This window comes from Mustela putorius, unplaced genomic scaffold, assembly GCF_011764305.1.
Source record: "Mustela putorius furo isolate JIRA1106 unplaced genomic scaffold, ASM1176430v1.1 tig00000129_pilon_pilon_pilon, whole genome shotgun sequence".
Lineage (NCBI taxonomy): Eukaryota > Metazoa > Chordata > Mammalia > Carnivora > Mustelidae > Mustela > Mustela putorius.
In genome coordinates, this window is record NW_025421290.1 from 23,797,679 (window position 1) to 23,811,744 (window position 14,066).

The 14,066-nt window shown below is 35.7% G+C and overlaps 1 protein-coding gene across 2 annotated transcripts in view; it reads left to right on the forward strand.

Annotated features, from left to right (window-relative positions):
* The window catches only part of TC2N (tandem C2 domains, nuclear), a 42,046-nt gene that overhangs the window by 14,663 nt on the left and 13,317 nt on the right, over positions 1-14,066 (forward strand). For both annotated transcript variants that reach the window (XM_045071181.1, XM_045071183.1), the window contains exons 3-8: positions 838-1,071; positions 7,068-7,235; positions 8,852-8,943; positions 10,162-10,237; positions 10,774-10,874; positions 11,265-11,381. In XM_045071181.1, coding sequence (XP_044927116.1) covers positions 838-1,071; positions 7,068-7,235; positions 8,852-8,943; positions 10,162-10,237; positions 10,774-10,874; positions 11,265-11,381 — 788 coding nt within the window. The remainder of the gene's footprint in view (positions 1-837; positions 1,072-7,067; positions 7,236-8,851; positions 8,944-10,161; positions 10,238-10,773; positions 10,875-11,264; positions 11,382-14,066) is intronic.

Consider the following 14,066-nt stretch of genomic DNA (forward strand, 5'->3'; position numbering starts at 1 on the left):
CCATGTTTATCAAGGACTCCTGGAGAGTTCCCTTTCAACTGCATGTTCTCCTCCTCTCTTCAGAGTTGTGACAGGAACTTTATTTTTCTCTGGCTTTCTCTTGTATTCCTTCATCTAGAGTATAGCTTCCTAGTATATTTGAGTACGAAGGCTTCTTTTTGCATTAAAACATTTCATAATTCCTACACAGTAGTAGTTGTACTTTCATTTCTGAAGTCAACAGACAGTACTAATTGTACATAAAGATGAACTCTGGGTGTCCTTTACCTCCCCATCCGAAGTCATCAGCCTTTGAGACAGGGCCAAAATGGGTCACAGAAGCTAGAACAGGGAAAGTTGCCATTATATTAGGGTAAAAATACATTTTATTTTGTGATTGGGTGAAGGTTTTTGTAGACTTGGAGACCTTTAGCTTTTTTTTCAGAATTCTTTTATATATTTAAGACTGATGTTAACCACCAGTACTGACAACAAGAATTGCTTTGTTGACAGTATTTTACTTAAAAGTATCGTGGAATTAACTACAAAATAAACTTGTTTTCCATCTGTGAACTCTTTTGTGGGAATGAGTTGCTTTCAAAACTGCTTTTACCATTATGATAAGTTGATATACTTTAGAAATAGTATATTAATTTCTCAAATATTGCCTGGACAGAATTAATATAGATTCCAGAAGTGCTTGATAGGAAAACTACGTAGAGGTTTCTGTATTAGAGGTTTGTTCTAAAATGATGAAGTAAGTACCAAAGTATGCTAACTTTAGATTATTAGAGATAACTCTACATTCATACTTGTGATTTTTCTTTTTTCTTTTCTTTTTTCTTCTTTTACATGCAGTTTCCAGGGAGAGAGACTTTCAAGCAGCAGTCTCAGAGACTCAGGATACCCCCGTCTCTGTCCCTCCCTTGACTGCTGTTTCGGTAAAGCCTCAGGTTGGCTGTACTGAGGATTACTTGCTTTCCAAATTACCATCTGATGGCAAAGACGTACCATTCGTGGTGCCCAGGTTTAAGCTCTCATATGTTCAGCCCAGGGTACCAGGAACTCTGTCACATCTGGAGGAACTTGAAGGTAAAAAAATGACACGCAGGATTTAAAGATCAACACATAGCATTTAAATGCTATTGTTTCTGTGATTTTGCTCTTTTATAACTTGAGAGTTTTAAAATTGTTTTATGTATAACTTTTTATTTATTTATTTATTTTTGTTTTGCTTTTTCTGCAGAGGAACTTAATGTATAATATTTTTGACAGGTCCCGTTATGAAATCTGATCACAACCAACGCACATTTGTGTGTAGATGTGGCCTTTTAAAAAAAAATTTAAGATCAATTAACATACAGTGTATTGTTAGTTAAAGAGTTTAGTCAGTTGCATTTAACACCCAGTGTTCATTCCATCACATGCCCTCCTTAATGCCCATCATCCAATTACCCCATCCCCTCACGCACTTCCCCTCCAGCAACCCTCAGTTTGTTTCCTATGATTAAGTGTCTCTTATGGTTTGTCTCTTTCTCTCTCTGGTTTCATCTTTTTTTTTTTCCTTCCCTTCCTCTATGTTCATCTGTTCTGTTTCTTAAATTCCACAGATGAGTGAAATCATAGGATTTTTGTCTTTCTCTGACTGACTTATTTTGCTTAGCATAATACTCTCTAGTTCCATCCACGTCCTTGCAAATGATAAGATTTCTTTTTTTTTGAATGACTGACTAATATTCCATTGTATATGCAACTTCTCAGTCTAAATAGCCACTTGAGTGAGATAGATTCATTGGGTAGATTTTGGCTGATGTTAGAGGCCTGTGGAATTATGATGATAAGAAGAAGCAACATGAAATTCTTGTATTTTAAAAATAATTTGCTTTAGTCATTGAAACACTGTCACAATGTTTTCCCCCCTCAAAATTTTTTTGTGAAAAATTTCAAACATACAAAGAAGTTGAAAGACTATAACAGTGAATACCCATATATTCACCACATAGAATTGATCATTAATATTTTACCATACTTTATCACATATCTATCTATTGGTTCCTGTATCTGTTATTAGTCCTTTATGAGTTGGAGGGGCGTGGAGAACACATTTCACAATGTGAAATGACACTGATACGTTTTCTTCCGAATACTTAAGCATATATATACTTTATCAGAGTTCAGTATCTGTTTACAATTTTCTTCTTTTGACATAAACCTTATACAAAATGAACTGCCTCAGTTTTGAGGGTTTTTTTGTTGAGTTTGGAAAAATGCATTAACATTGTAATCCAAACCCCTATCAAAATCTAGAATATTTTTCCAAATATGATTTTCTGCCTCATCCTTTCTTCTCATTCTGGGACTCCAATTAGATATATGTTGGACCTTTTTATATTGTTTTATGAGCCTCTGAGACTTCTTTTGCTTGTTGTTTACCATTTCCCCCACCCTTAAGATTGGATATTATTGATTTTCAAGTTCACTCTTTCCTCTGTCATACAGCTGTTAAGCCCATCAAGTGAATTTTTATTTTAGACATTGTGTTTCTCAGTTGTTGAATTTACATTTGGTTCTTTCTCATATATTTTGTTTCTTTGCTGTGATTTTGTTTTCTTTTTTTTTCATTACCATAAACCTATTTTCTTCTATGTCTTTGGGCTTTAGTATGTTTCTCTGTTAATTCTAACATCAGAGTCATTTAGGTTTGGATTCTATGGTTTGTCTTTTTTGGGGGGTGGGGAATGGGTCACCTTTTCATGTTTCATTGTGTATGGAGTAATTTTGAATTGTATTCTGGGTTTGGGATGTTGTATCATGGACACTTTAGAATCCATTATATTACTCTGAGGTAAGAGGGATTCCCCCCTCCTTTTTTTCTTTCTTTTAACCAGGCAATGAACTTTGTTGGACTATGCTGCAAATTCTGTGTCTTTGATGGCAGCTCTTATCTCACCTTGGTTTTTTATCCTTCGTTGGAGTCTATCCCGCATATGTGTGGCTCAGGGATCAGCCAGGTGTTTGAGCAGACTTTATTCACAGAATTTGGGGCTTTTTCCTTTCCAAGATACCCACCTTACTTTCTAGCAGCTGCGGTTGCTCTGAACTCTACCCTCTGGTTCTTTAGGCCAGAAAGAGTGTGGATTTTCTTTTGGCATTTTATCTGCCCTGTGCAGCACCAACTTTGGCTTGTGCTAAAGCAGACAGTCATTAAAAACAGATGGCCATTCCCTTTCTTCCAAGAGTCAGTGCTGTCCTGAATATGCCCTGCTTCTGCTCACTCTCCAGTGCCTTCAGGGTTTTTGTTCATGCTCTTTTTGGTCTACAGGGTACTGTTGTTATGTGCAGGAGACTTGGGTTTGGTAGGAGTGATCCATCTTCCTTCCATCTTTACTTCCTTCCTTCTGTCCTTCCTCCTTCCCCCCTCCCTTCCTTTCTTCCTTCTTTCTTCAAGGAAAGAAGAACCCCATGCTTGGCCCACCACCTAGTTTTGCATGGCAGCAGTGTCTCTCAAAAGCAGTGTTTACAAGCTCTTGGCCACAGCACACCCTGATCATTGGTCTTCCTCTTTCTCAGTACTTGTTAACAGGATTGGGATTAAACTATATAAACAGTTTGGTAATCTGTTTTATTCTTGTCACACATTGTGAAAATGTTTTCATGTTCATTGCTTTTTAATGGCCCCGTAGTAATTAAATCCTTAGATGTACCATAATTTATTTAATAAATTCTGTATTCTTAAACATTTAGGGTACCTTATGTATTATTTTCATAATCAGAAAATAAGAAATACCTATCTGGCTATATGTGGTGGTTCTTCTTTTGTCTGTTTTATTAGGTCACTGGAAAACAGATTGCTTTTTGATTTGAATGAATGAAGAAATGGGTTTACACTTAAATTATAGGCTCAGTGAGTATGTGGTAAAGTCATCTGATTTTGATCATATTGGAGAGAAAGATGACTCTATTAGAGTCGAGAAAGTGTTCTTGGTGTCTAACTCTAGAAGTCAGACATGTGCCTGCTGTATGTGTATGTGCCTATGAGTGATGGGCTGACAAGGAAATTTTGAGAGGGAGATAGGGCCGACCACTGTCAGTAATGACTGACATTATATGTCAAGTATTTGAAATGTGTTTTGTTTCATTGCTGTTGCTTACTGCTTTGTAACACAAAGATTCTATCACTAACATCTTGCCATATTTGCTTTGTCACATATCTGTCTACCTTTCCATCAAGAGAATGCATTTCAAATAAATACTAAAATTTTAAATAGATCTTTTGAGAGGTGTAAAGTAAATGTTACTCTATGTTAGTTTTATAGTACTGTGGTTCTGTAAATTGAGAGAAGTTCCTCTTGAACTTTAAAAATGATATCACTGTATACCGTTTGAGGGGAAAATTGGAATTCTGTTAAGGAAAAATGAAATCAGAATATTTTTTTTTAGGTGTAGCCTATAAAGGTAGTGAGTCATCTTTGGTGCTACGACTCGTGACAGTGTATCCTTGTTACCATAAACAGACTTGTGGTAGTGCTTATGCACTGAATGACTTAAGGGTTAGTTCCTAAGGTGTACAGGCTCCTCGCAAAGCTCTCTGGCATCATAACTCCCTCTTGGCACCCCTCTGCCTGTGTGTTGTGTTGGATTACACACATAGTTATTTGAACTGGGTAAGTGTAAGATCTCACCTCATAACCCCATATTTTATTTTTCTTTTCTGAACTCAGTATGAAGCCACCTGTTTTATGGGTTAGCTTAATTCAGAAAGTATTGGTTTATACTGTGGGTTCTATTTTAAATAGGATGAAAAGGATGAAAAGATGGCAATAATTTAAATACTTGAAAACTTTATTTTATGTCTCTATATTATTTCCAATACGATTCTGAACTTTGGAAGGAATTTGATCTACTGGTTTTACCCTTTTTAAATTGGAAATATGCACATGTAGAAAAAGGGAACAAAAGGAACAAAGCAGAAATACATAGTTCCATAATTTATTAAGCAAAATACATGTATGGCCACCACTCAAGTAAACAGATATGTATCACCCCAGTACACAGACGTCTCCCTCTTCCCTCTTTTCTGTCACTCCAGAGTAATCAGGTCCCAACTGCAATGATTATTGCTTCCTTGCTGTTCTGCCCTTTTTTTTTTTTTAAACCACCTTAGCACATATCCCTAAATGTCATGGTTTATTTTTTTCTGTGTTCTGACCTTTAGGTAAATGAAATGCCATATTTACCATAGTCTCCTGTTTATGGGTTCTTTCATTCAACATCATTTTGGTGAGAGTCATTCACATTGTTGTCAGTAGCTTCAGTTGGCTTTAATATCTGTACAATATATTTATTGTATTTACTAAAAAATAGATTCATTTTTACCCCAAATGGCATGGTATACAGCCATGTGTCAGTACAGCATACAAAAGTTGCTTTTAGTAGTAGGTATAAACTACAGTCATTTTACTGTTGATGGTTATTGTAGGTATAAACTACAGTCCATTTTACTGTTGATGGTCATTGAGTTTTTTCTGATTTTCTGGTCGTGATGGATAATGATGCTTATGCACATGCTTATACGAGTCTCGGGGAGCACACGTGCGGGCATTTCAGTCATGTACGTGTCCCAGAACAGCACCTTCATGTCACAGGGTATGCATAGCGCAGCCTTTGTCGAGTTTGCCCCGCTGTTTTCTGCGGGGATTGTCTCAGTTTATGATTCCCACCAGCCAAGCTTGGTAGCTCACGTTGTGCTCCTCTTGTCCACACTTGCTTTTGTCAGGCTTTTTGATTTTAACCATGCCGGTGAGTCTGGAGTGGAATCTCCTTGGAGTTTTCATTTGCATTTGCCTCGTGACTAATGAAATTGAGCACCCGCTCATATTTTTTGGCTCTTTGGATAGCCTCTCTTCTCAAGTGTCTGCTCGAGTCCTTCAGCCAATTTATACGTGGCCCTGCCTGTCTTTTCCTTACTGATTTGTGGGAATTCCTGATGTATTCTGGCCATTGTATGGCCAGAACCATGTACTGTTGGTTCTGCTTCTTGTACATGTCTTCTCCCACAGTCGGTTACCTTTGCACCCTCTTCAATAGTCTAGAAAAATGGAAAATGTCAATTTTAATGTAGTTCAGTGTATTAAAAATTTTTTATGATAAATGCTATGTTCCATTTAAGAAGTTCTTCCCTGATCTAAGGCTGTGAAAACTGCCTTATACATTTATTTAAGTGTATAAGTTTTATTGGTTTACCTTTAACATTTAGTTCAGACCCACATCCAATTGAAATTACTGTTTTGTGAATGTTTTAAGTTGGGATGAAGGTTTGTTTTTTTTTTTTTTTTTTTTTTTTTTTTTTAGTATATATCAATATCTAATTGTCTTAGCACCTTTTATTGATAAGACTGTTCTTTCTGCACCATTTTCCAGTGCCACATTGATTGTAAATCTAATGTCCACAAAATAATGTGTGTCTCTTTCTGTTCTGCTCAGTCTTACTTTATTGTGCTAGTGTTCTGTTCTTAATACCCAGTAGCACAGATCTTTTAATCTTGTTTTTCTCCTTAAAGATTTGTTTTGGTTATCCTAGGACTGTTGTGTTTCCATATAAATATTTTCTAATCACCTTTTTGTTGATTGCTGACTTTATTGCATTGTGATTAGAGAACATTACTCTGTTATTTCAGTCCTTTCAGAGTTATTAAGAATTGTTCTGTGTCCCTCAGCTTGCTGTCAGTTTGTATAAATGTTCTGCATCTTCATCAAAACAATGATTATCTTTTTACTTAAAAGGTGTTCTTTGTGTAAGTAGAAAAATAAAAGGAAACTCAGATTACAAAATACAGAATTGTTTATGGGGCAAAGAAAAATGCCAAAAATTTACCAGACTGTCTTGAAAGCAGGGCTCATAGCTGATCCCTGGCAGAAGACTCCATGCAGAGCTCAATAAATGTGTGCTTATTTTTTATATTTCAAGCACATGTGATTTGGTATTACTTGAGACAAAAATTTTTTTCCCTCTGCCTTGGCTGCATTAGCTGTTAGCTAATAACTCCAAGAAAAGTGTATTATAAAACTTTAGAAACACTTACTTTCAGGATCTGCCAGAGCATCTTTTGGAGATCGAAAGGTAGAACTTTCCAGTTCATCCCAGCATGGACCTGGCTATGACATTTACAACCCATGCTACAGGTATCCGCACATTTCACCTGATCTGAACCGGCGCCTTCCTCCTCGTTCAGAAGCAGTGAGACTGTATGGATCAGGTATGAAAACTTTTTTGTGTGTTTTCTCTTTGTGTTTTTCTCTAACAACTGTAGAAATCAAATGAAATCTAAGACCCTAGAAGAGAGGATTCTAATTATCAAAAATAAAAAAATAAGAGAAAAGCAGGCTTCAGAAGTGATATGATAAACGTTATGGCATCTCTGTGGTATTCTATCTAATGTGAAAATTGAAAGATTAATGAGGGGCGCCTGGGTGGCTCAGTGGGTTAAGCCGCTGCCTTCGGCTCAGGTCATGATCTCAGGGTCCTGGGATCGAGTCCCGCATCGGGCTCTCTGCTCAGCAGGGAGCCTGCTTCCCTCTCTCTCTCTCTCTGTCTGCCTCTCCATCTACTTGGGATTTCTCTCTGTCAAATAAATAAATAAAATCTTTAAAAAAAAAAAAAAAAAAAAAAAGAAAGATTAATGAATGATGTGTATTGGTAGTTCCAGTTCCATTTTATTTGTCCTTTTTTGAAAAGTTTTATTTTTTTCTGTATCATCTATCCATTCAGAAACCCTACAATAGATATTTATTAGCTTCTTTCTTTCCTGCTCTATTTAGTAAAAATTATAAATTTATAAACTAATGATGAGATTACAAACATGACCAAAGAAAACAGAAAATGCCTGCATGATCATAGGACTTTCTTAGTTTAATATTTGAGTGCTATATAAATTTTAGACTTTCATGTATATATGTGATTCACAAAATTCTGTTTTTCAAGTTTTTTTTTAATAATTTTTTATTTTTTATAAACATATAATATATTTTTCCCCCCGGGTTGCAGGTATGTGAATCACCAGGTTTACACACTTCACAGCACTCACCATAGCACATACCCTCCCAATGTCCATAACCCCACCCCCCCTGTTTTTCAAGTTTTTAATGTATATGGCTATCCCAACAACTGAATTCAGGGTGAGGTCTAAAAACAAGGCAGAAGTATTTATTTAAATGTTTATTTCAGCACTGTTTTAGAATACATGGTTAATGTACTGAGTTCCATTCCTTAAGAATCTTCTAATTTTGGGTGCCAGGGTGGCTCAGTTGTTAAGCGTCTGCTTTTGGCTCAGGTCATGATCCCAGGGTCCTGGGATTGAGCTCCCTGCTCAGTGGGGAGCCTGCTTCTCCCTCTCCCTCTGCCTGCCACTCCCCACTGCTTGTGCTTGTTCTTTTTCTCTGTCAAATAAATAAAATTTATTAAAAAAAGGAATCTTCTAGTTTAGGAAGGAAACTAGAAATATAGGAACACATGGAATTCAGAATATTTTTTTAATGTACTAAATGCTCATTATGTTATTGAATTGCATTTAGCACAGAAGACCTACATTCTCTTAGAGTATTCCTATGGAATAAAGAATTGTAATGTAAACAGAAAGAATGAGTTTTTCCTCCTCGATATTTGATGTGGTTGTGAAAATGTGTTGTTTGATTTATGTTGGTTTCTATTTGAACCAAAGTAAAATAATCGAAAAAAAATTTAAACTTTAGTAGAAGACTTTGTCTCTTCAATAGATTGCGTTAATATTCATGATGCACTCCTATAGAGATTTAGTTCATAGTCCAATGTTTTTTCTTCTTTGATAAAGAGAAATTTTTCCATGTTTCTTTGTAGTTTGTGACTTAAGGACCAGCAAACTTCCCAGTTCCCCTGGGCTAAGCAAGTCTATGTTTGATCTTACAAGTTCATCTCAGCGGTTCATGCAGGTGAATTATTGATATAAATTGTATAGGATAACTTATTTGCAAGCTAAAAAATTGAGGAATGTGTGAATTACATTAGAAACAACATGTATAGACCTTTTGTAGATAAATCTGTGGTAATATCTGAGGAATAAATACTTAACATTTCCCATGTGCATTTTTCACATTTTTCAGCTATTAAAAGGCATTTTCTTTTTCTTTTTCTTTTTTTAAATGAATCTTACCTTTCTCAGTTAGTATGCACTCAGGTAATCTTGAAGGCATTTGGAATTTAGAAAAGATATGATTAGAAGTGCGTATTGATTGAAACTTCCTTCTTGAATCAGCTACCTACTTAGTAAAAATTAGTATTTCTATTGAGATATAGGATTTTAATTACTCATTAATATTAACACAGCATCCTCCTATTTTTGAAATAAAACAATTTTTTGATGTTTAAAGTTTCTTATAAAAGCATAAGTAAATTGTGATTAATTAAAAATTACAAAATAGAGTTAAGCAAATTAAAAAGACAAATCACCTATATTCCTATAACTGAGAATAAAAGCACATAAAAATACTGTTCTAGATACTTGAGTGTTTTTTTCCATGTGAGTGTATATACATGTATTTTATTAAAATGGAAGTGTATTCTAAATAATCCTTCGGAATTGTCAGTAGGGTTAATTTCTCGCAGAATTAATTCTGCAGAGCACCAGTCCTTGAATATGTATCAGAATAGGTTGGTGAGCTTGTTAAGATTCTGGCAGCCCATCATACCCCCAGAGCATTTGATTCCGTAGCTCTGCACTGGGGGCTTCAGTTTGTCTTTCCAGCAAGTTCTCCGGTGATGTTGATCTTGCTGGTTCAGAGGGACCATGCATTAATGACTGCTACGTAGCAGGTTTTTAAGTAACAGGGCACTTTCAATGTATTCTTATTTTTACTGGTACTTTCAACCAGGAAACAATAAGTAGTAATTTCTTTTTCCTTATAAAACCAAACTCCAAACAGCAAAGGCTTTCCCCATATGTGACTAAGTAAGCTATTGAAGATTTTCCTGGTAACATAGACAGAAAGCTTTTTTTCTCTTTTCCATCTAAAAGAGGGATATTCTGACCAGTAGCATTGTCAACATGGTTAGCATGCAGTTTGATACCCGAGTGGGTGTTGGGGGTTAAGTTTCAGAATCTTTAAAGTTCGATGCACGGTATCAGACTCAAGAACAATTTTTATCTCTAGAGACATGATTCCTGGTCCAGCATGCCTAGCACTTCTTCTTCAAGGAAAAACTCCCAGGGCAGTAACAGAAGCCTGGGTAAGGAATAAAGTGCCTTCTTCTTATATTCTTTTTTTAAGGAAATTATTTCTACCTAATCGTAATTTGAATATATATATGGTAGGGTAAAAGAGAAAACTTCAAGATGGTTGTATCTGTTATCTGTATATGAATACTTGGATCAGGTAGCCCATTTTAGGGTTCAGGCACGAAAGCATCTTTAAAAAACACAAAGCAGTGACATGACTTTTGTTTGTTTTGAGTATTCTATTGCAGAAACTTCTAGAAGCATCCAGGATTAAAAGCCATGTCAGTGTTATTTGGGAAAGTGTATCTTAGTTTTAACGTAAGTCACTCAGGCTGTATTTAAGTTTTCAAGCCAATGTACTTCTTATAGGTCTTACCCTAGCATTCCAATAGTAACACTGAAGTGAGATTTTTGTCTTATTAAAGTGGCAACTTAAAAAAAAAATGGCAATTTTCAGTTGTGCTCTTAAAATTAGATTGTGTCAAAGCATAATTGGATTAGAAGGATTGCATAGCATTTCAAATGTCCTTGTCCTTTTACAATTCAGATACAATTACTCTGTCAGGAGATGAAAGAGATTTTGGGAGATTGAATGTGAAAGTGTTTTATAATTCTTCAGTAGAGCAGATCTGGATCACAGTTTTGCAGGTAAGTTGATTTAGCAAATACCAACTTTTCTGACAAAATTGAATATTTTCATTATAAACATCTGTTGCTCTCTCTGGGTAACGGACAATACCTTCTTTGGAATTTAGGATTTTGTAGTATTCTGCAGAAAACGGTATTTTAAAAAGACTCTAAAGAAACTAAGTCTGTAGGTCTGATGGAATTGTGGTTTTTAACCTCAAGAAGGAAATTGATACGCTGTCTGGAACATTAAATGTCCAATTATTTTAATGTAGATGAAACAAAAGATCTCAGTACACTAACGTTTACTTTTATGGCTTGTATTTAAGTCATTTAACTCAAGAAATACATCAAATATTTGTATTGTTAGGGTTCTTTGTAAAATTCAAACTATATTTTTAATTTTTTTAGTGCAGAGATTTAAGTTGGCCTTCTAATTGTGGAGACACTCCTACTATTTCAATAAAAGGAACACTGACATTGCCCAAACCTGTGCATTTCAAATCTTCAGCAAAGGATGGCTCTCATGTAAGTGGTTGCTTGTGTTTGAATTTCTTTTTATTTATTTATTTATTTGTTTGTTTATTTATTTTTTCATATTTGTCACTTTAAACTGTGTAAAGAATTGGAATGAGAAAGTGTCTTGTTTTCGAGAAATTGCAAACTACATATTCATTGCTTTTTAAAGACAATTTTGTGCTTCAAAAATACTTGATAGTTCATTGTCCAATGTTGCATTTAAAAAGAAAATCTTTTTCTTTTATTTTTATTTTAATTTATTTAATTTAATCCAAGCATAGGAGACCACTTTTCTTGTATGAAAGGAGAATGTCTATATTTTTGTTTTCTGTCGTCCTAGCCCACTTTGGCTTTGAAGAATAATTGCATGACTGTAATAAATTTCTTTCTAAGTATTTCCAGCTATTACAATCGGAAGACTTACGATCCTGAATTTGGTTTTATAGATTTTAGACTTCCCATTACTTTAAATATATCTTCATTTTTGTCTTTTCATATATGAAAGGTTAGTGTTTTTCCATGCAAATGAAAGGTGTTTTCTGTAAGGACATATGATTTAAAAATAAGATAATTCAAATAACTAATAATCGTGAAAAAAATTTACTCTCACTAGTAGTTATAGAAATTCAAATTTAAATTCCATATTGCTCTCTTTCTTTCTTTGCTTATTAAAATTAGGAAAAAATTTATAATTACTCTGGAACATAGAACTTTCTGGAAATTATTTTGACAAAACACATCAAAGTCTTGAAATATTTATACATCTTACATAGTAATTCTACTTGGAATGTGTTACATGGAAATAGTTTAAAATGCAAATAAAAATATATATAAAGTATTCTTAGCAGTTTTGTTCATAGGGGAATAATTGGAAACCAACTAAATGTCTTATATAGGGGAACGGTTGAGAAAGTTCACGGAATCTATACCATGGGCATTAGAGTTTCTGTGGGTTGCTATAACAAAGTACCACAAATTGGGTGGCTTAGGACAACAGAGTTTTCTCTCTCACAGTTTTGGAGAAAGTTGGAAATCAAGGTGTCAGCAGTGAGGGAGAATCTGTTCCATGCTGCTCTCCTAGCTTTTGGTAATAGTCAGCAGTCTTTGGCATTCCTTGGCTTCACTCTGCTTCCATCTTCACATGCCGTTTTCCATCTATCACTGTGTCTCCACTGCGACCTCACCTTAATGTCACCATTTACATCTTCAAGGACCCTGTTTCCAAATAAGGTCACGTTCTGAGTTACTGGACATCAGGGCTTCAGCGTATCTTTTTGGGGGCCAAATTTAGACCATAACACCATGCGATAGAATACTAGGCAGCTATAAAAGATAATGTTTAGGAAGAGGTTTTTTTTTTTTTAAGTATGTTTTTTTAGATTTTATTTATTTATTGGACAGAGAGAGAGATCACAAGTAGACAGAGAGGCAGGCAGAGAGATCTTAGGGGGAAGCAGGCTCCCCGCTGAGCAGAGAGCCCAATGCAGGGCTCCATTCCAGGACCCTGAGATCATGACCTGAGCTGAAGGCTGAGGCTTTAACCCACTGAGCCACCCAGGTGCCCCTTAGGGAGAGTTTTTAGGGACATGGAAAAATGTTCTTAGTAAATAAAAAGGCAGTAATCAAAATTGATGTATATGTGTTAGTATCTCACTTTATGAAAATATGCATTATAGAAGGTCAAGATGGAAATAAATCTTAACTCCAGTTATAATGCTGACATTCAAGATGAATCCTTCCTGAATTAAACAGAAAAGCTTTCACTTTTTATTTTTAAAAAAAGATTTTACTTATTTATTTGACAGACAGAGATCACAAGTAGGCAGAGAAGCAGGCAGAGAGAGAAGAAGAAGCAGGCTCCCTGCTAAGCAGAGAGCCTGATGGCAGGGCTCAATCCCAGGACCCTGGGATCATGACCTGAGCTGAAGGCAGAGGTTTTAACCCACTGAGCCACCCAGGTGCCTCAGGTTTCACTTTTTGATTGCCAAATAAAACCAAATTAACTTAGGAAAAGTTGGGAAAAATTGTTCTCATATTAAAACTTGCACAGAATCTTTTAAATTTATTATTATTGATCAACTTGTTGACCCTTACTGTAGCAAAATGTGAAGTAGACCAGCACACGTGGCTTATGTGTAAGCTCATTGCATCTCCGTTTAAGAACACTTGGGGCGCCTTGGGTGGCTCAGTGGGTTAAAGCCTCTGCCTTCTGCTCGGGTCATGATCCCAGGGTCCTGGGATTGAGCCCCGCATTGGGCTCTCTGCTCAGCAGGGAGCCTGCTTTCTCCTCTCTCTCTGCCTGCCTCTCTGCCTACTTGTGATCGCTGTCTGTCAAGTGGATAAATAAAATCTTTTTTTAAAAAAAAAAAAGAACACTTGGTGTACACTGCATTGTTGATGTGATCGTGAGACTGAGAGAAAAAGAGAGTGCTGGTGTTTGGGAGTTCTCAAACACAATTCTGACTATACAGATATAAACAGTTACAATAAAAGTCAAAATGTGGTTGCAGTATCTAAAATATTGATGTTAGTTGCCCAGATATCTTATTTTTTCAAAAGGCAAAAAAAAAAAAAAATCTTTTTCAAAAGAATGTAGTAAAGGGGCGCCTGGGTGGCTCAGTGGGTTAAACCGTTGCCTTCGGCTCAGGTCATGATCTCAGGGTCCTGGGATAGAGTCCCGCATCAGGCTCTCTG